Source organism: Macrobrachium rosenbergii, chromosome 33, assembly GCF_040412425.1.
Source record: "Macrobrachium rosenbergii isolate ZJJX-2024 chromosome 33, ASM4041242v1, whole genome shotgun sequence".
Lineage (NCBI taxonomy): Eukaryota > Metazoa > Arthropoda > Malacostraca > Decapoda > Palaemonidae > Macrobrachium > Macrobrachium rosenbergii.
In genome coordinates this window covers 6,181,842-6,203,725 of record NC_089773.1, presented here as the reverse complement: position 1 = coordinate 6,203,725, position 21,884 = coordinate 6,181,842, and the positions used below count along the sequence as shown (strand labels likewise).

The 21,884-nt window shown below is 38.2% G+C and overlaps 2 protein-coding genes across 8 annotated transcripts in view; one reads left to right on the top strand and one right to left on the bottom strand.

Annotated features, from left to right (window-relative positions):
* The window catches only part of LOC136855857 (protein TFG-like), a 27,358-nt gene extending 21,991 nt beyond the window's left edge, over positions 1–5,367 (top strand). For all 4 annotated transcript variants that reach the window (XM_067133240.1, XM_067133239.1, XM_067133238.1 and 1 more), the window contains 3 exons: positions 162–336; positions 2,114–2,278; positions 3,890–5,367. In XM_067133240.1, the coding sequence (XP_066989341.1) occupies positions 162–336; positions 2,114–2,278; positions 3,890–3,935 (386 nt within the window). In that variant the 3' untranslated portion in view covers positions 3,936–5,367. The remainder of the gene's footprint in view (positions 1–161; positions 337–2,113; positions 2,279–3,889) is intronic.
* On the bottom strand, positions 5,296–21,884 carry LOC136855858 (uncharacterized). Of its 4 annotated transcripts, none has more exons than XM_067133246.1 (5): positions 21,750–21,884; positions 14,107–14,175; positions 12,067–12,193; positions 10,382–10,609; positions 5,296–6,662 (listed from the first exon to the last, which is right to left on the bottom strand). In XM_067133246.1, the coding sequence occupies exons 2-5, from the start codon at positions 14,169–14,171 to the stop codon at positions 6,429–6,431; spliced, it is 654 nt and encodes a 217-aa protein (XP_066989347.1). In that variant the 5' UTR covers positions 14,172–14,175; positions 21,750–21,884; the 3' UTR covers positions 5,296–6,428. The 4 variants fall into 4 exon arrangements, with proteins under 4 accessions (XP_066989347.1, XP_066989346.1, XP_066989343.1 ...); XM_067133245.1 differs by having other exon boundaries at positions 21,754–21,866; XM_067133242.1 differs by lacking the exon at positions 5,296–6,662 and adding an exon at positions 7,117–7,937.

The following is a 21,884-nucleotide window of genomic DNA, read 5'->3' as shown; positions in this document are numbered from 1 at the left end:
CATTTGAGTATGCATCTTAAAACTGAAGTGAAAAGCCCTCTCTCTTTCTCTGTAAGCTTACGTTCTTGGTGCATGCTTCAAACCTAAAGAACGGAGACTTGGTTCAACATCTGTCGTAAAATCAGCCACCCAGGTTCCTTGATAAATGTTGTCTGTTCCAGGGCAACCGTACGGAACTTCCCCAGGCGATGGGTCTGCTGGTGGCGCTCCCAGGGGGAGCATGCCTCCCACCAGCATCCCAGCTGGATCCACGTCGGTGTCGATGGGTGCCGGACCAGTACAAGCTGGTCAACAACCACAGCATTACCAAGCTTATGGGTATCCTCAGTACGCAGGGTCAGTAACTTAGCGGTTTCAGTAGTGGTTTTCTTATTTCGTTTGAATCTTGCATCAAAAAAGATGTTTTGGTTAATCTTTAGCCATAGATAAGTTTGTTGGAGTGAGGTAAGTCCCATAATATGGGGTCCATTATAGAGTAATATAAGTTAAGTTTTGAGTATATGGTTGGAAGGATTTGCTTCAAATTTTTAAAAATATAATTCCACCCATACGTAGCTTATATAGATAAGGAAACCCCAAAGTTTGACCTTGATAACTTTAAGACATGTAAGTACATTTTAAAAGTCTAAAATTTATTTTTTAATTATGAAACTTACTGCTCTGAAATGCTCTCCTTATCATTTGTGTAAATTGAATAGTTTTATTAAGTGATGAAAAGTTTGATTGAATTTCGTTCTCATGCCTGAGAAAAGTAGTTTTGATTCATCAAGATAAGTGTTTTGACAAACTGGTTAGAGAAGAAATATATTTCTTTGTCAGATTACATATAATTATTGTTATTCAGTGTATGTAGGTCATAGTCATATATATTAATTTTTTCAGAAGTTTGGTACAGAATTTTGTGTTTTAAGAAAAAAGATTTTTTGATAGTCCTGTCACAATATCAAGGTCTTTCTTTTTCTTTAACATAGACAGTTACCACAACTCTATTAAGAAGGTAACTTGTGTGAAATCTCAGTTGACAACTCTTGACAGGTCACAAAATTGGATGTAGGCTCAGAAAATTGTCTAGAAACTTGCCAGAGAATTTCTTTGAGCTCTAGTATAGGCACTGTAAGATGTTTATCTAGACATGAACTGTCAAAAATATTGAAAATTAAAAATTAACTTCTTTAACCATAATGGGTTTAGGCCTTACCCTAATACACAGTTTGTTGGGTAAAATTTGTTGCCGCTCTTTACGAACCTGTGTCACAGTAGCAGTGGAGGCAGAATAGGTTTTCAGTTACTCCTGTAATTGTTATGGGATTTTGTATTCATGCCACAGAATATTTATTATTGTATAAACTATCAATGGGACCAAGTCACATATTCGATGTCACTGCATTATTAAATTATGAAAAAATTGGTGCTGTGTTATGTAGTTGGATAAAACCTCCAAGTTTGTTAAATGTATGATTAGATTTGAAATTAAAATCTAGTTGCTTCACAGCTTGGTATCTTCTTTTCTTTTTTATAGTAGACTTGAAGTTTGTTAAAAAATAGACTTGTATATTTTGTTATATCTGCCTTACACCTTGCCACATTTGTGATGTTTTCTGTCTCGTAATAAGATTCTCTATCTAAGAGATTATAATTTAAATCATGGCAAGTGACCGCTCTTCAGCCATTCAGATGTGCAAAGAAATTATCCTTTTCATTTCTTTTGTAATTATCTACTTATCTTTTTGCTTGAAGGTATATACTAGTTCAACATGTATCAAAGTAGTGTAACTATGTAGTCTTTCAGACAGGTAATGTATTCACATAGCTTCATAAATACAGTATTCAGAAGCAGACTGTCTTCAGATTTCCAGTAAAGCCTCTACAGGTATTAGGCAAGGTTCCAGGGATGGGTCTTCTTTCTTATCTTAGTGAAGTTCGGTCACTTTTATGGGTCTTCGAGATTATGTTAACTATCACTCTTGAGTGCTATGGGATGTTCAGCATCTGCTCAGTTAGCGTAACTTCATGCAAATGACTTTTTTTGTTCATTCCTATTTCCCTAAGTGGTGTTTGTAAGATGTTTTCTCATCTCTTGGGTCCCCTCATTTACTGAAAGTATAAATTTCAGGTTCGGTGTGAGTGGGAGTCCTGGTGCTGGCTTCCCGCAGGCATACCCAGGCCAGCCTTATCCTGGAAATTTCAGCCAAGCTGGACCTCGAGGTGGGGCCCCATCACAAGTTGCAGTGTCCCAGTCTTCACAGGTCCCAGCTGGACCACAGTCGGCAGTCAATAGGTGAATATTGTTGTATATCCTGACCGCTGAGTCAGATTATATGCTGTTGCTATGGCCCGAGTGATTGATCTAAAATCAGAGCAGGCAGCAGTTGAGTTGGAGAAGGCGTAGCCAGGTGGTGATGGAGCAAAGGAAATGGGAGAGGAAAAAGGATAGTGCAGCCAAAGGTCATGCGCCTGATCACAGCCACTGTAGGTAGTGCACCATGTAATGCACACTGTAGGGAGTACACCTTGATAATGTGTTGATTGTTGGTCTCTTTCTGTTCAACTGTCCAACTTCTTGACATTACTTTGCGCCATCTTTCACATATTTAAGAAATCTTTTGGTGAGCACTATTAGTATGTAATAACACTTTAAATCTTTTGGTGAGCACTATTAGGATGTAATAACACTATTAGTTTTTTATGCATTGCTTGTTACTGTAGTCTGTGTTGTGAAACAGAAGACATTATTAAGGATGTATTTTGTTCATAACAGGATATACTTTGGTGTAATGGGATTATAAAAATTAAATTTTTATGATAAAATAGTTTTATATATACTTAGCAAGTAATTATGAATCAAGCCCTCCCTCCTCCCCTCATATGGAAAGAAGGGCAAAAAACAACTGAATCACACTGTTGAAGTCGCTCCTCTCGTACCCCGAAAGTGGGCAGGGACTAGTCACCTACACCAACACAAGCACCACTGTGAATTTTAACATTTTTAAGCTGCCAGCGAGTGAAAACTTTATCATAAAAATGTCATTCTGTGATTGGAACGTAAAGTCACAGTGCTCACAAACATTACATTGGGGACTCGTGGCATAGGCACCCACCTTAACGGCATAGGCACCCATCTTAACTTGGTATTTATAATTGATAGTCTGCTTATTTTTCAACAATCTCTTGTCTTTATTTGTTTAATTAAGGTTTATACTGTAGTTTATGCCCTATACATAATCAAAATTTAAATTTTTATGGTAAAGAAAATACCAGACAGCTGTTCTTAAGGCCTTTTGGGTGTAAGAGGTGGGCTTTTACAATAGTTTAGTTTTCCAGTTGATTTGATTTTATGAAATTTAGACTGTCAAACCAAGCAATTGTTGCCATTCAGCTCTTAAAAGAGAGTGCAAAGAGGGAGTTATAGTGTATGAACAGAAATGTACACAGATCCAGATAGCAAGCGAGACGAAATACAAGGATCTGAAGGTGAAACGGAGAAAACCCTGCACGTGTGCTAAGTTTATAGTTAAGAGATATTGAACAGCAAGACTGAAGAAAGGAAGTAGGAACGGAGGTAAAGTAAAAGGCTGAAATGTGGATGCGGAACAAAGGGTCACTGTCAACACCCTTTAGAACGTCTGCCATGAAAGGGGGTTAAGGTAGTTTTTGTCGTATATGGTGTAATAAATATCCACGAGATATTCATATGTACCTTTTATGGTAGTTAGCTGATTTACTGGATGTTCTATCATATTTTACAAGTCATTTTAATGGTTATTATTATTATTACAAAGTAAAATATGGCCAGCCCAAAAGTTGTGTGTGTAAATTAGTGAGAATTGGAGCAAGTATTGGTTTAAACAGTGGTCGTGCATTGCAGTTTAATCTTTCTCTCTCTCCACAGGTACCCTGGTCAACCCGGTTCTAACTTCCAGCCATGGCCACAGTAAACTTTTTAGCATTTTTGTTTTTGGTAAGCATCAGAAGCAAAAATAATTTTATCAGCATTAAAGTATGTTGTACGAAGGTCAACATATATCAAAAGACAGGAAAAAACTACAGATTCCTACTTTCAAATTATATTTCTACAGATTCCTACTTTCAATTATATTTCAGAAAATGTTTACTCATAGATTGTAGACAAGTTTATTAGTTTCATTATTAATATTTTTATTCGTCTCCCTCTTCACAGGTTTTTTTTTTGCTTTGTTGTTTGATACTATGATTTAAAATACTATAGTAGTCAAAATTATACCATTCCTGAGGTTTTTTTTTCTGATTCTGCTTTAACGAAATTGATGAAAAGTAGACTCATAAGTAGCGCTCCCATACAATTTTGTCTTCCCCGCAGTTGTTGTGTAATCCCAAATGCTCCAGTATATGGTATTGAAGTGATGCAGTACATATTTTTTTCACTTGTTTTCAAGTGCATTGGTAATTATTCTTGCATTTTGTCATAGTTCATTTTAATCCAGCATTTCATTTTAGAGTAATGTGACCATTGCTGTTGTGGCCTTGGTTTTTAAAATGCTGAAGACAGTAGATCGTAAATTTTTGTTAAGCAATATTGCCATGCCTAGTGATATAGGATCTTTCATGAATACGTGTTTCATCAGAGGCTGAAGTTCCTTTCGTTTGTTTAGGCTCCTGTACGTGTAGTGTAATGGACAAGTTTAGTTGTATGAGATTTTAATTTTTTGAAATAGTCGGCGTAACATTTCACGAAATAAACGTGAATGATAAGTTTTATGTATATCTTTATTGATGCTGGATTTTTTTTTTATGAACATGCTTAAAAACATGCCTTATATTTTTACAGACTTTTTTGTAACATGAGTCAAGTGCTTGTGATCTGAAAATAGGTTTAGGGGAACTTTAAATTTCTAAAACGTATATTTCCAGCTTTTTTTTTTCATGAATATTAAGTTTTGAAGATTAAGGTGGATGGATGACTAACTCTTTAGTTCTTGCACCAAAAGGTAATGAAGTTTCACAAGATTGTTTTGTGTGGTTCAAGACAACGGGAAATAAAATTAGATTAAAAGTATACTATAAAAAATTCAAGTGAAGTGAGTTTTCATTTTGTATGTTTCATGAGTGTGAGGCTAGCAGCTATTCAAATGTTTATCTCTTTTAAGTTCTTATTGGACATTCATTTAAGCTCAAAGATTTTTAAAAATTCCTCGAAGGCATAAAGTGATTTCAAGTGAAAAGTTCCCAGAGCCAAGTACCTGGATATAGAAACACCCGTGTTGCATTTGGTTTAACGTTGTTACTGTATATACATCGATGTAATATTTTAAACACCAGTTACTCTTAGTTTGTATTTTATGAAGTTCATTTATAACATAGGTTGGTAAAATAAAGTATTTCTGGATAAAAGGTGGTTTAATTTACAGAAATTGTTCAAATGTATCCTTGGTAATATCATGACCTTTTCCGGCATTGAGTTTTGTACGTGCAATACTTTGGGGTAAGATGTGAATAACTTGAATTCAGTGCAATCCCCTTAAAACAATTTCCTGTCAGAAGTACTCAACACAATTGGGTCATCAAGAGGTTTAACTTGTGGAATTGGAATTAGTTCCCCAAGTCTATTTGGAGCTGGGACTCTGTAAACCAGAGTTCTGAAACACATTTCTAGAATTGGGGTTTCTTCATTACAGTCGTAATATTTTGGTTTACTCCTTACAAATATTAGCATTTAGTATGTGCAGATTTAGATGAGGGCGAGTGATTGTGAAAGCCTTAACCTACAACCTGATCTTCAGTCCATTTTTGTGGTGAGTTTTGACAGCTTTACTCTCTACTTTTATACTACATATCTACTTGTCCCGTTTACACCTAACCAAACTTAGAGGTCACTTTAATTACATGATCTGTGGCCAATATAATACAACTGTATTTATGCAAGCCCTACTCGAAAGTTAATGACCATTGTATTTCAGACTGCTCACACATTCCCTATGGTACGTTAACCAAGCAGTAGTTTTTAAATGCTACCTAATGTTATTAAAGTATAATAAAGAATACATGAAGCTTCATGCACTTTTTTTAAAATGGTTTTATGTTTATCAGAAAATATCTACAATGCATTACCATATATATCCTGAAACAATCTAAATATGTATATAAGGAAGCTGCATTAGGCCAGCATTCATATCAAAACTTCTTACGTCAGGTCATAATTAACAAAGACAGTTCCGTACATGTGACACTGGAATTAATATTCACTTCAATAGTTTTTACATTTGGTGATTAAAATTCCTTTATGGGAAATATCAATTAAAATTCAGAATTCATTTTTACAAAATAAAAATTACTCTATTCCATCTTTTCAGAATTACTACAGATTTCTTAAACTTTACTTTATATTAGAACATGAAAAAGAACTGAATGCTATATTTTTCAAAACTAATTCATCTCTATTAAAATTTTAAATACTACACTAATTTCTCCTCGACAATATCCAAAGCATATCCAGCCAATTCGGACACAAAATTCATGAAATCCTGGATGACACTCTCATCAACTATATCCCTTTTGTATCTACTCTGGTAAAATACCGGGTAATCTTTATCGAGAGCTTCATCATCCTGGGAGCCACCACTTCCTGTAAACACACTCATAACGCCTCTCACAACATCTGCTACGACTGATCCAATACCATCACCTACCTGAGAAAACAAAAGGAAAGCTTCAATCGCCAATACCACCATTACAAGATATAGTTATGGTTTAATTCCACACTTGAATGTCAAGGAGAGTACTTCTACATCTATTGACTGTGACAATCTTTGTATAAACACCACATGAGGTCCTCAGAAAGGGATGCTTCGCGACAAGTGACCTTCATAAAATTGTAAGGCTAACTTGAGATTGTTATATAATCATTCAAACACTGCCATTTACAGCTTACTTCTCTCAGTTGGTTATCTTTTAAAAGTTCCTTAAAACCTTAACTGAAATACAATGCTCCAGTAAATTTATGGCATGGGAAATGCCGTGCTGACCAGCACTTACTAGACGCATTTTTAAGCCAGGGCTGACCAGCACTTACTAAATGCAGATTCAAGCCAATGTATGAGGATGTATACAAGTCAATAAAGAAGGGTTAGTAAAACTAAAAAGGATCAGTCACAAATTTAATCCTACTGCCAGAGTACAATAACAAACTTTTACACCTCAACTGCTTACGTCAATAAAACACCATTGCACTCTTTATAAGAATTTAAGTATAGCAGTGAATGTTAACAGCATTTCCAAGTATATTACTGAGCATTAAAATGAGGGCATTTTTTACTCAATGCTATATGCAAAGCAAATCATACCCATTCAATGTAATCTTGACTATTTACAGCTTAATTTTGCAATGTACGTTGTGAAAATTTAAACTCCCCATGTGCTGTGTGACTTGTAGCATTTTTCTTAAAGCAAAACTTTTTTCAAAAGTGAACTTGCTAAATTATTTTTGTCAATCTTTTACTATTAGTCTTTGTCAAAGAATGAAAACTTATTGACAAAAAATTCACTGCTAAACTTCTATGAACACCTCACATTTCAGTTTTACTTTCACTTAATACATTTACACAGTTATTGAGGCTACCATTAAAGCCTTCAAGAAAAACAAAATGTATTTTAAACTTGAAACATAAATTTTACATTGAACATTATGAATGGTCAGGAGAGGCATCACTGAATGAGGTATCATTGAATGAAGTATCATTATATGAGGTAGCATTGAATTCTTCTGCCTCAGAGAAATTTAATGGCTTTTTATAATCTGTGACATTTTCAATTCCTGCCTCAATTCTTCTCTGTCTGTACACTGGGTAACCTGTCTGTGGGTCGCCTATAAGAGGATTATACCTGTCATTCAATCCGTAACCTCCAAAGTACGCTAAAATGTCTTCCACAACCCCAAAGAGTCTGCCCAAGAAGTACATACCCGACTGGGAAAAGATTTGAAAATTACTATATTTTCCTGAGCCATCTACGACAAAAATATTGGCACCTAATTTATACACCCTACCTTTTGGAAAATTCAGAGAGCAGTTTGTAATACAAATTATTAAGTATAAGTAATTACAGGAATTTCAATTATTTCAATGGGTATTATAAAAATTTCCTTCCAATATAAAGTTATCTTCACTGAATTTCATTCATACAAAAAATTCCCTTAAAAAATATCACAATATTTCACAGCTACAAACCATAGCTTCAAACCAATGCTTTACCACCTGCCTAGGAAAGGCAAGTGAGGTTCCCCAAAGAAAAACCATCAGTTTTGGGGGAAAACATGGACCATCTCACTTCCTCAAACAGGGCACATTTTTCCCGGTTTTTGTACATATACTTTTATTTATCAGGCAGATTAGGAAACAAGATAAAATCATTTGGAGAGTAGTTCTGCCACTCCCAGAGATAAGTCAGTGCCTTGCATGCTTCCCTAACTACCGTACTTCTTAATCCTGCCTGTAGACCAGACGGCACTGCCCTGTCTACAAGGCCAGGTAACACTTTCAGGCAGGAAAACTGTTCTCTTCCTTTGGCCTACTTCCAAAATACACTTACTTCCTGGGAGGAAACGTATTTCTCGGAACTAGTAGAATTCAGAGTGACTTTTCCCTACTTAAATTGGTCTTGTAATCTCTCACTTTACTTTCCACTCAAGCTAGTGTGTGTGTGTGTGTGTGTGTGTGTGTGTGTGTGTGTGTGTGCCATTGTTTAATGTAAATGGGTTGACCTGTTGTGTGTGTGTGTGTGTGTGTGTGTGTGTGTGTGTGTGTGTGTGTGTGTGTGTGTGTGTCCATTGTTTAATGTAAATGGGTTGACCTTTGTATGATTATATAAACTTGAAAAACTATACCTACATAATATTTATTTTTTGCTGATTAATAACTTGATCAAAGATTGGCTGATCTGTGTACCATACTTCAAGCCTCTTATGTGATGCATTTCAACTTTTAAACAGCTTAAGCCATGGAGAACTAAGCGAAGATTTGTTTGCACCTACCTATTTACTATTGTGTTGCTTTAACATCTTTTCAAATTCAACCTTGTAAAAGAGGAAAATAAAAATGGCCAAATAGTTCTGTATGCAATTAAGATACTATCGCCAACCAAGGAATGAATTTGTAATGTCAAAAGCCTTATTTACTGAAGGTTCAGTATCTGCCACGTTTACAGGCTGAAGGATTCAGCCAATTAACACATCAGATCTAGATTCACTTTCTAATTTAAAGAGAAGCTGAGGGTCTTACACTTGAGACCTTGAAAAGGACTATGACATCATTCCAAGACAGGAACTTTGGAGGAGTTTGAGGGGGAAGATGGTCCCACAGAAGTATGTACAGGAGACATATCGGAATGCGTATACAAGAGTGAGGAGCAGTTTTGGAGAGGCTGAAAGATTTGAGGTGAGGGTTGGATTACACCAGGGATCAACCCTTAGCAATTTATTTTCAACATCTTGATGGATAGCATGACGGGGGAGGCAAGTGAGACAGTGCCATGGAGCATGTTTGCTGATAACATTGTGTTGTGTACATAGAGGAGGGAGGTTCTGGAAGGAAAGTTGGAGAAGTGGAGAGTAGCACTCGAGGATAGAGGAACGAAGATAAGGTCAAAAATAGAATGTGTGTGTACCACTATTGAGGGGGATGGCAGGGAGAGTATAAGGTTGAATGGAGAAGAAATAAAGAGAGCAGACAAGTTCAAAGACTTGGGGTCTATAGTAGAGATGGTTGGAAAAATGGATAAAACATCAGATACAAGCAGGTTGGAACAATTGGAGGGCTGCCTCTGGAGTCCTTTGTGACAAAAGTGCGCCATTAAGACTAAAGGGAAAGTTCTACTATAAGGGAGTGGTAAGACCAGCTATGCTACACATGGTACAGAAAAGGCAAGTACGACAAAGAGAGGAGAAGAAAATGGACGTAGCAGAGATGAGAATGTTAAGATGGATGTCTAGCATAACAAGGGAGGATAGGATTGGGAATAAGTACATCAGAGGGTCAACAAAGGTGGTTGAAATATCAAAGGAAGTGCAGGAGGGGAGACTGAGATGGCATGGACACCTACTAAGAAGGGAGGAAGACCATATTGGAAGGCATGCTATGGAGATGGAAGTGCAGTGTAGAAGAAGATGAGGAAGACCAAGAAAGAGTTGGAGGACTTGAGAGAAAAGGGACTTGACGAAGAAGAAGCGCACCACAGAGGTAAAAGGGGGCGCCTCATCCAAAATTACTACCCTGCATAGAAATGGGACTAAGCTGGCATGATGATGATCTAGGATCCCTTTCTAGAACCCATATGAGTTTCCTGAAAATCTGTTCTTCACAGAACAGAAAAAATTCTTAGGAGTGTACAAAATAAGTAAAGGAATAATACATACCGTTCTGGCAATTGGGCTGGAGCCTATGACAACAGCTAACACAGTACTGAAGAAAGTTGCTCCTGGAAGTGGTATGCCCTGCACAGCAGCTGATGCTCTACCAAGGGCCTTTGCAACTGTGCTTGTAGTTGAGCCAAAGTCTGAAGTGAAGCGGTTCAAGAGTTTTCCGCTTATTTCTCTCACGCGAGTGTCCCACGACCTTGCTGGTTTGCCCTTAGTTTCGACAGGCTGTAAAAATGCAATATGAATACAGTATATAAAATGCTGATAATACAGTTATTTTAATTAACAAATACAAAAGAATTAAGTCTAACAATTTAAAAAATCCCCGATGGCCATATTACTATGATAATTCATTTAATGAGAGCACAGTCCCCAATCTCAACTTTCATAGGCCAGGCCTAAAGAATTTGTTCTTATGATACGAAACCTTATTTAACTTCTTAATGAACGGATAAAATGAAAATCAGGAATGACAAAATATTTCACATATTTGTTTCTCATACTCTATATACATTGCTGGTTGAAAACTGGACAATCACAAAATATTTTAGACTGTGTGTTATCAATTTTCTGCATTCAGGGTTGGGTCATATGAAGTTATTCATCAAAGTCAGTTGTGTGTGACCTATCCAAAGTCTGGATAATATTACTTCAGTGTGGCTTTCCTTTAGGTATGAAGACCACAACATAGCAGTTTGTTTATATTGTAATTTGTTATTTTCAGACTCATTATTCCATAACGACAGCCATTAACTGATGGGTTATAAATACTGTATACTATTTTAATAGCAAATCACAAACAAGAATATATATACATACAACAGTTTTGATCTGGTCATATTGACTGCAGATCTGGCTGCCTTATCAACACTTTTCTTTACTGCCTGAACATGCAGGAACCCAACATATTTCAATGTTTATATTAGTTTCATACAATTTATGGCATGAAAAATTAAATGTTGAACAGAGGGATTTTTATGATAATTTTGAAGGGCTTCTAAAATACCTCTCGAGACAATGAAAACTAAAATATCTGAGGTGGCATGTTCTCAATTATCAACTGCTGACTATCTTGTAAACAACTTTTGCATGAAAACAACCATTACTGGGTCTGACAACTGGCTTTTAATTCTAAACAATACTGCAGAAAACCGATCTCATACTGAATCCCTTTGCATAGACTGCATTCTATGGACCTTTCAATCTTATACAGGAAAGCCCTGGTTATCGGCGGGGGTTCCATTCCCGATGGCGTGCCGATAACCGGCTGGGGATTGGCGCATATCGGTGCCAAAAATCCAGTTATCATTGTCGCTAGACAAGTGCAGTAAAAGTGGATCGCCGATAACCGAAGCTGCCAATAACCGGGGACTGCCTGTATACTATTGCATGTTGCTTATATTTTGGGATATATGCATAGTTTTTGAATAGATAGAAAATCTAAGGAATCCATGAAAGACATGCAAGATTTTATATTCATCGATTCAATATTCAATTAACTACAGTACATCAATTAACTAGAGAGAAACATTCCATGGTTAAAACCTCAAGTTTAACTTTTCAAGCTTTTTATTTAGAACAAACCATCTGAACTCTTTTTCTTATCAATCAGCTTTAAATTAAGAACAACCCTTTACTTGAGCAATACATCTTCAGCCAACATGAAGGAAAATCTAACTCACAACTTCATCAACCTCCTCCTCGAGGGATGTTTCGTGAACTTCCTCATCAGCTGTTGGCACAGGTACTTCTTTCTTTGGCTCGGGTGGTGCGACAACTTTTCCAAACCTCCCTCCTCCACTTTGGTCCCTGAGTGATACAAGAACTTTTTTTTATTGTATGCTAAGTTACGCTAAGACACACCACTAATTACAGAAGACTTAATGTATGTACAGTACTTTCTTCTACTACAGTACAATGAATACTGAGAGAGAGAGAGAGAGAGAGAGAGAGAGAGAGAGAGAGAGAGAGAGAGAGAGAGGGTTTCATCAACTACAGTACAATGAATACAGTATCTGAGGAGAGAGAGAGAGAGAGAGAGAGAGAGAGAGAGAGAGAGAGAGAGAGAGAGAGAGAGAGAGAGAGAGAGAGAGAGAGAGAGTGGGTTTCATCAACTACAGTACAATGAATACAGTATCTGAGGAGAGAGAGAGAGAGAGAGAGAGAGAGAGAGAGAGAGAGAGAGAGAGAGAGAGAGAGAGAGAGAGGGTTTCATCAACTACCGTACAATGAATACAGTATCTGAGAGGAGAGAGAGAGAGAGAGAGAGAGAGAGAGAGAGAGAGAGAGAGAGAGAGAGAGAGAGAGAGAGAGAGAGGTTTTTCATCAACTACAGTACAATGAATACAGTATCTGAGGAGAGAGAGAGAGAGAGAGAGAGAGAGAGAGAGAGAGAGAGAGAGAGAGAGAGAGAGAGAGAGAGAGAGAGAGAGAGAGAGAGGGTTTCATCAACTACAGTACAATGAATACAGTATCTGAGAGAGAGAGAGAGAGAGAGAGAGAGAGAGAGAGAGAGAGAGAGAGAGAGAGAGAGAGAGAGAGAGAGAGTCAGTCAGTTTATCTGCCATGGACCCAGCAACCTCTAATGAAAAATTCTGACCCCTTAATAGATGATCTTGAATACACTCCATCTTCTTCTACTTTCCAAAAACTGCAAGCCAACCAATTTTTATACAACTTTTAATTTTGCCCTGAATAACTAGGCCTACATATTAGTATTCAGGCTTCCCGTTTCATTTTAGAGTGAGAAAGTGTACTGTACTTACAACTGCTTACATAGAGAGAAGCACTGATTTCACCATTTATCTGGAGGGGTAAGGAGCTATTTTTAGCCGGGTATAAAGCTTTTTTTTCTGCATAGTGACAAGCCATAAATAAACGTACAATGTACAGTATGTGTGTGTTTATAGGTTTATATGCAACAGCAGTTTTGCTTTAGGTACATGACCTCACCACAAAACCTTATTATTATTTTTTTTTCTTGCAGGCTACATACTGCAGCATGCGTGTGTTTGATATAAGTTACTCAGGCGGTTTTGATAAATGGCACCATTCAGAAACAACTACCTGTACTGTGTTCAATGGCTATAAGTAATGTAACTTTGATGCACAATACTAAGGAATATTGTCTGGAATTATTACCTTATTTCCTAAAATGGAAAGACAACTTTGGTGGAAGTTGTAATGCCCTTCCAACTTTAATTTTCCTTTTATACTCAATATCACAGCACCGTATGAGTTCACTCGTTTTAATCCAGAGGAGTAGACTGTACTTCGGAGAGCTAGACCCTACTTAGGAGAGCATTTTAATATTTACAAAAGAAAAAGAATGAAGGGTGTTACAGTTATGTAGATATAATTACTGCCCTTTGAGTTCCCAGAATGTGTTTACCAGTGTTGACAGGCTTATGGGAAAGGAATATTTCAAACTTGTGAGGACAAAGTTTCTATTTCAACTCTCTTAACCTGTCAAAAAAGCGACAGAAATCTATCATTAAATTACCAAAAACTAAGAGAAACAATTCATAAGAAGAAACAAGCTTCAACTTTAAACACATTCTAACATTCTGAGACAACCGTACATTTTATCTTGGTCTCCAATGTTTAGCTCAATCCTTTTCAAATTCATTTGATATAGTTGACCTTCCAGAAGCCAACACTGGAGATAAAACCGATCCCTCAAATCCCTACAAAAGACAAATTACAGAGATAAAACCACTTACACCAATGGCCTTGTAGCTGAAACCAGCGTTAACATGAACATCGAAGTTATGAAATAAGCTGGCATCGTGCTGTAAATGAGAATAATATTTTATTTGACAAAGAACAATGAAACAAACACCACACATTACCAAAATTTATAAGAAAAGCATTGCAGATATAAAAATAAAATGACTGTACTTCCAAGTATAATGTCATCAAAGGTAAAACTTGCTAATGTAGGAACATGAAAATACTTTGCAACAGCTCTATCATAATAACACTTTTCTTTAAAATAGTATAGCAGTATGGTTATTTACTGTAAATTACATGGAATATCGCAAGTCAATACCACCCATGACTATAAACTATACTTGAAGAGTAATGCCTTTGATAAGATAAAGGGTTCACTTAGCTTACTAGAGAGAGAGAGAGAGAGAGAGAGAGAGAGAGAGAGAGAGAGAGAGAGAGAGAGAGAGAGAGAGAGAGAGAGAGAGAGAGAGAGAGAGACCAACCTGGTACTAAGGGCCAAGGTTTGAACAAAGTTTGATCTACACTAGACAATGAAACCTTCACTAATTGTCATTTCTGATGAGAATCGCAGATTTTCTTTCACAAATGGTCCAAAATGATATTTTCATAATAAAATTAAGTTTCATATATACTTAACAAGTAATTACATAGCTATAGTTTCTAATTAACGCGGTAGCCTTTACTTAATAAATCACAGTAGTACCTCGATAGTTTAGTGTAGGTGACAAGGCCCACCCACTCTCGGAAGTACTGGAAATGACTTGGCAGAAAACCTCATTTCTGTTAGTGCCCATATGTCTGTGAGAGGGGAGGAGGGAGGGCTCTGATTCTGTAATTACTTGGTAAGTATATATGACACAACTTTATTATGAAAATATCATTGTAAGTAACTTACCAAGTAACTACATAGCTGAATCCCACATTGAATGGGGGTGGGATACAGGGACATTTTCTATTCCAAAATATTAAGGCATGGTAATGACTTTGAAACAGAAAAATTACTAGCATTGAAACAATGCTTGTCGTTTCCATACGTGGTAAGAGAGCTACTGCAGGTGAATACTGCCTCTGGTGGTGCTCATCTTAACCTGTAATGGCGTGGCGGTTCAGCCGTGGGTCGCCTCTCCTCAAGTGGGAGCTTTGCAGCAGAGGATAGGTCTGATCACCGGCAAAACATACACAAGGCCCTTGCCCTGGGCGCAGTACCAAAATAAAAAACAACCAGACAATGATTTCACCTAAAATGAAAACACCACAACCCATCTGCCGAGACTGGTGGGTACTCCATGTACACTGTACACCCTGGCTCCCGAAAACTTGACACCTTACTTCAAGGCGAAGAGAGTTGAAGAAAAAGGGAGATTCCCATGCTTCCTCCCCGAATACCATGCCAGCCACTGAGAATGACCCCAAAGTACTGCAATTTTCAAACATTGTTTCAACTTCTTTCAAAACTTACAGTACGCTGACTGCAGAATGGAAGTGAGGCACGTATGTACCTGACAGCTGATAAGGTAGAGACTGCCCTGACGTCAAGAGCTTTCACTTTAAATGGAGGCAAAATGTCCCCTGAATCTGAGTGCACGTCTCAGAAATGAAGTCTTTGACGAAGAAGGACAACACACTGCTAATATGCCGATCCAACTTGATCTTTGGGTTTATGGGAAATGCGTAGGTGTCCAGCTGTCCCAGTTGGCCCTGAGGAAGAATTGCAAAACTCTCAACAAGATGAAGGGGCTAGAAACTTGTTGACTGTCTGAAGGCAGCTGGTGATTCTCTTGGCAGACTGAAAAGCCCAAAAAGTCTGAGAGTTGAGACTCCTCCCCAAATAGAGGAACTCTTGCAACGGGGCCAACTAGGACTTCTGAAGGTAGAGGATAACTCCCAGTTCCTGAGGAAGGAAATGTTAAAGTTCTTTACCTCTAGATACAGACTGACATTTATGCCTATTTATTGAAGTCTTTTAGCTACAGGAGCAAGGACTCGAGTGAACACTTGAGGTGCTGTAGAGAGGCCGAAGCAGAGAGCCCAAAACTGGAAGATTTAGCTGGCACTGGGCACTCAGGCGGATCCAGGTGCTCCAAGAGGAGACAGGCATTTAAATGCTGACATGGAGCGCCTGAGTGTCTCCTGAAAGACTAACCTTAGATACTTCCTGGTGTCCGGATGGATGGAGAAGTGGAAGCATGTGTCCTGCATATCTAAGGTTATCATTCACTCACCCTGGTGAATGGATGAACAGACTGACTGGTTCGTCTCATCTGAGCTTCATCTATTGGACGAAGAGAATGAGGGCACTTACGTTGAGGATTGGTCTGCAAACCCCGATGATTTGAGGGCCACAAACAGATGGTAGTAGACACCCTCTGAGTTGATGTCCTCAAGTTCTTCTATGGCTCTTTCAAAGGACAGAGGAGATCTCTTCTGAAAGGGCCGAACTTAAGTAAGTCATCAAAACGATAGAAGGGACCAAAGGGGGTGAGGGGTCTCCATGAACGGAATGGAGTAGCCCTCCCTCAGAACCTTAACAATCCACTGTTCTGTCCATCTAATACTCCACTTCTCCCAAAACTCGAGAAGACTGGCATCTATTTGTGAATGGAGGACTTCTTCCTCATTTCTTGGGCAAGGACTTGAGCTCCTCTTGATAGTTCTAGCCAAGAAGCAGACACTGGAGCAGGTCCCAGTTAGGCTTACTCCCACAAAAGGGCTGCTACTGGTGAGGAGAGTGTCTTACGAACAAATGTGGACAAATCCTTGAGACGCTTGGAAGAATGCACTTGGAAGAATGCACCAGAAGATCGTAAGTTGACTTCTACTGGGAGTCCAACTTCTGGACCCGAGTGACTCCTTTAGCGGAACGGGAACACCAAAAAATCTCTTTTCTTCAAAACCCCCAAAAGAGAAAAGAGCCACAAGTTCAAGAGAGCCATCCCTGATGGTCTTGTATGCACGAGAGAGGACTCCTATCCAGTCCGATGCGAAGTCTCCAATTAAATCATGCAATCTTCAATCTTCTTGGGTAGCACTCTCACCATTCAGTCCAAGAAACTGAAAGCTTCAAACAACTCATAAAGGTCTTTGAAAAGGAGGTCAAGTTCTGGCGACAAAAAACATTTTTCGCCAACAAAAACGCAGAGTGTCAGGAAGGAGCTTCCCCAGTGGTGTACGCAAGAAACCTCCTATGGAGTAAGCGCGAGGGTGGAAAGACGAAGGAAGCCTTACCTTGCTCCCTCTTAGCAGGAAACCAAACTGCTTTCTCGTGTGCCTTCCTTGAAGATGAGGAAAGAACCATTGTGGACAGCCTAGGTCTGTCATATGGATGGCTAATCATCAAAAAGGTCAGGGTAGGCGAGACCAGGGGCTAGCTGGAGCCAAAAAGGGGGTGGAAAGCTCGCCCACAAATATTGAAGGAGAGCTGCATAGGCTAAGAGATCCGCAGTCGGAAACGGGTGCTTGGAGCTCCAAGCAGCAGACTGATACTGAAGAGGTGACGCCGGGTGCTTGGCAACTGGTGCCGAGTGCTTGGGAGCTGGCATGGGCGCTCAGAAACTGGCAGAGGACACTAAGAAGCTGGCGTCGGGTGCCCTTGAGGAGATGGGCGCTTGAAAGAAGACAATAACTACAGTATCCTGAAAGCTATTAAAGCTTGAAGGCTACTCAAATAAGCTATAATACTTCACTGCAGGGCTTGTCACCTACACTAAACTATATAACGGGATTTTTAAATAAAGGCTGCCGTGCTATTTAGAAACTCTAGCTATGTAATTACAGTACTTGGTAAGTTACTTATATGAATGCCTATTTTCACTAAAAATTTTCTTGCCTTGGAAGGGTTAGGGAGGGAGAGAGTAGCATCAAACAAACGTTATTCCTATGCATCAAGTTCGGCTCAAAATAATCTTGCAGTTCTAGTGATGTGAAAAGTATGAAATTTTACGTACGGACACACTTTGATTAGAAAGGCCACCTTTTGTCGTCTCGAGAGCTAAAAATTCTGGTGTTGGATTTTTTGGCCAAAATATCTGGTTCCAGCAACAGTTTAATACCCATTTAATCACTGGCCCATGCCCAAGTTTGTTTTGTTCAACAATGACGGCTCCTAAACCATGAGCCTCTTCCTCATGACTTGGCCTTGGTGCATATGCCAGTCAACTTAGCACAACCACCTACTGCCCTCAATCAGCTGTTGTTAGCTAAGAATCCTCACCTTTACATTCTAAGCTAATTCCATATTACTGGCATTACTCAACCCAATGATGTTAAAATATATTACATTTTCCCTTTAGGCTTTCTGTTTGGGCCTGTACTGTATTTAGCAATTTTATGTTCCCTTTCAATCATGCTACCTAGACTACATCACATTCCCGTAACTTAATAAAGAATAATCTTGCACACTTTTAGAGGCTTCAATACTCCTCATACTTTCAGATGTACCTAATCTCATGTGCTACTTAGCTTACACTAACTTAGAGTCTCCTTTGTACATTCAAGACTGATAAAATATTCATTATACTGTCTATATTTTACCTTCTTATGGCACTCTTATGAAATTGCAAGAAACCTGACTTTTAAGAAAAAACACTCGACCCCGTCCCTAACTCTGGTCTCATTTTTGAACGTGCACATAGCGGAGTACTGCTTCCCATCATGCAATAGTCTATGTTAGGTCCTTTCAGCCAAATGTACATCTACAAATGAAGATTTCATGATTCTTCTCAAAATTAAAAACAGTAGCGCTTTCAACTGCAGTTTCAATTTTCTAGCAAAAGATAACTTGTGTTTCATAAAGAGGGAACTTTAAACCTCTAATTTAAAACTCCTAAGTACTGTACCTGTAAGTGGTACTGTAAGGCCGTGTTTGTGAAATCCTGGGGGAAAAGCCCAGCTGAGGCCACTACATGAAAAGAAATCCCAGGTTAGAATGCTTTGATTAAGACTCAGCATCCTACAAAGTTCAGTAAGGGTACATTTAGCTAGAACAAGAAGTGGTACCTTAGGGCAGTCTCCTAGAATAGGTGGTTGTTTATTTGCAAGAGTAAAAGTAAACATTAAAAGGGAGCTATTTTCTCACAACCAGATATATCTTCCACTATTTTTGAAAGGTAAACTTGAAAAACATTAAAATGGTGATCTGACAAAACAAAGGAAAAAAAACAATAAACCACATAGTATACAACTGTAAACATAAGCTTTCTGAAACAAAATTATGCAAGGGCTCAAACTTGATGGCTATTTGAATATTACAAGATACAATTTTATAATGCCTGAAAAAACAACAAGGACTGTTACAATGATGGATCCTACCCTAAGCCAGCATGCCAGGTACTTACCATGCTGGGGGGGGGGAGGGGTAAGCTATCCCGGACTGCCTCTATCTAACCTGACCTCCAATGCTCTAAGAGAGCACTATATATGAATACAGTACATAGTAACCACAATGAGTACACTGCAGTCCTAACCTGACCTAGAGATGGGGGCTGTAATACACAAACCATGTCTCACAAAAATGAGTGTCAAAATCTGTGAAAACCTTAACCAATCTATTAAAACATCTACAACCACTGACTTGGTCAATTTCAGAACCTAAACGTATCCAAATACAACATACTTTTCCTGTGAAGATGGTCAAAATCCCAAGCTTTAGTCTATTTAATATTTAAAATCACTTCCCTCCTAAGCAGGCTGCTCGTATTCCTAGCTATTACACATCCAAAATGATTAGAAGTACAGTGGGTCACTTTGCCTAAATTTGTTTTGACATGGTCTAATTTCCCACTTTCAAAAACTCACCATACAATAAAACCCCTGTATTCGCGTTCTCATGATTCACGGATTTCTCTGTGGAACGTATCTACACAATCGTGGAAAATTCACCCATTCGCGGTATTTTTCACTGAGAAATAATCACTAATTACTGTATTTTCATACTTTCACGACTGCACTTTTTGTGATAAAACTATTAAAATACTCAGATATAAGCATTCTTATAGGGTTTTTCTTGTGTTTAAGCTATCAAAATAGGCAGTTCTAAGTGATTTTAGAGGGGTTTCAAGTATTCGTGGATTTTAGCTATTCACGGGGGGGGGGTTGCGGTACACATCCCCCGCAAATACGGGGGGTTTACTGTAGTTTTCAAAGGTCAAGGGCTTGCCATAGCTAACACAACTAACCCACAAAGAAATGACTATCTTATGTCAAAGAACAAAAAATGTTACTAAATTTTTTACCCAGGTCAAAGATGACTGGCAAGGCATTTTAAGCCATCTTATGGAAAAGAAAAACCAAAGCCACTTCCTCTTGAACCTAATAATATAATACTAAGAATACATTCTAAACCTCAAAAACGGGGCAAGAGTACTTCATCACTGATTTTTTAGGTAATCATTACACTTCATGGAGTTATTTCAGTCAGACCAAATACTAATCGAGCTTGAAAGGTTCATGCTGACCTGTAACGAAGACTAATTGACTTAAAACTCAAGATCAATTTGAAGCTTGCCTAAAATACAATTAGCACTACCACTAGGAAATTGACATTCAAGTTCCTTGGATTGGCCATTTCAATAAGCTATACACAAACAAGATGGCAACCTACAATTTAGGTTGGTTTATTGATTTTCTTCAGTTTGGCCCACAGACACCAACTAGGAGGGGGTTTCATTGCGTAGTGTATAAGCAAAATGTCATATCAGGTGGCATCGTGAAGTTTTTGGAGGTTTCTTTATAATTGTTTTATGCATTCAATCTTACACAATGTGAAAGGGAACCTACCCTAAAACCTTCTTATTGAAGCCAATACATTATACAACTTATTCAGTGCCACGATGAGGGTTACCCCAACCTTCCGATAACTACATGCACGTTAACGACCATAGATTGCCAAAGGATTTTCTTATAGTTTATGATGCTGACAATGCTAAGATTAGTTTCCACCATAAATATTTGCCTATCCTGTTATACAACACCATACATACCACTCTGTTGTACAATCACACTTTTAGTGTCAGCTCAAGTTCAGGGTCAAGGGGGGATACCAATAGGTTAGCCTGGGCTATATTATCAAGCCAATAGGATAAACTAGTATATAGTTAACCCCTTGATCACTAGTGACACTTTGATTTGCCATAAAACATCCTACCCAGTGTTAATGATCTGACTGATGATAATCAGGCTATGAAATGAACGATTGTGCTTATGACAGTGGCAAGGAGGAGTTTGAGTGGTTGAATGGTAGATGGATGAAAGAATGCCGGAAACAAGGGCAAATAAAGGGCTAAAAAAAAAAAATATAGAGACTGGTGTAACTAAGGAACAAATGAACGCAGAAAATCACCTTTATTAATGCCTACAGTGCACCTCAAATCACTTAGGCCTACAAATGAAAAACAAGGTTTTATTGCCTGTGTCCTTTAGACCTTGGTGTTCGTACTTAACTCTTTTAATAGAAAAACTGCAAAATTACAGTAAAGGTATTTTGTTTTCAAAACAAATCCTACACAACAAACAAATTAGACCTAGACTATGACCTGGCCCTTTCAAACCCAATTTCAAAATGCCCAATACATTACAGTGCCAGCCCTAGATAATTAAAAATAACAATTAAATCCATTACGACAAATCAAATACTCACGTACGGTCTGTAACAAAGGATTTCCGAGAAAAATAAGTTAAAAACGAGGAGTCACAGACCTCCCAACACGGAAACAACCGCACGGCTTTTGTTTACACCCGCCGGCAAGGATTCTCGAATTTAGGAAACTTTTTT

What these genes read in the sequence shown, in the direction of transcription:
- LOC136855858 (XM_067133242.1), bottom strand. Translation starts at nt 14,171, where the DNA reads ATGCCAGCTTATTTCATAACTTCGATGTTCATGTTAACGCTGGTTTCA. An exon ending in TCAGCTACAAGGCCATTGGT is followed by an intron (nt 12,194 to 14,106) that starts GTAAGTGGTTTT and finishes TGTATCACTCAG; the next exon opens with GGACCAAAGTGGAGGAGGGA. An exon ending in CCAGCCCAATTGCCAGAACG is followed by an intron (nt 7,938 to 10,381) that starts GTATGTATTATT and finishes ATCTTTTCCCAG; the next exon opens with TCGGGTATGTACTTCTTGGG.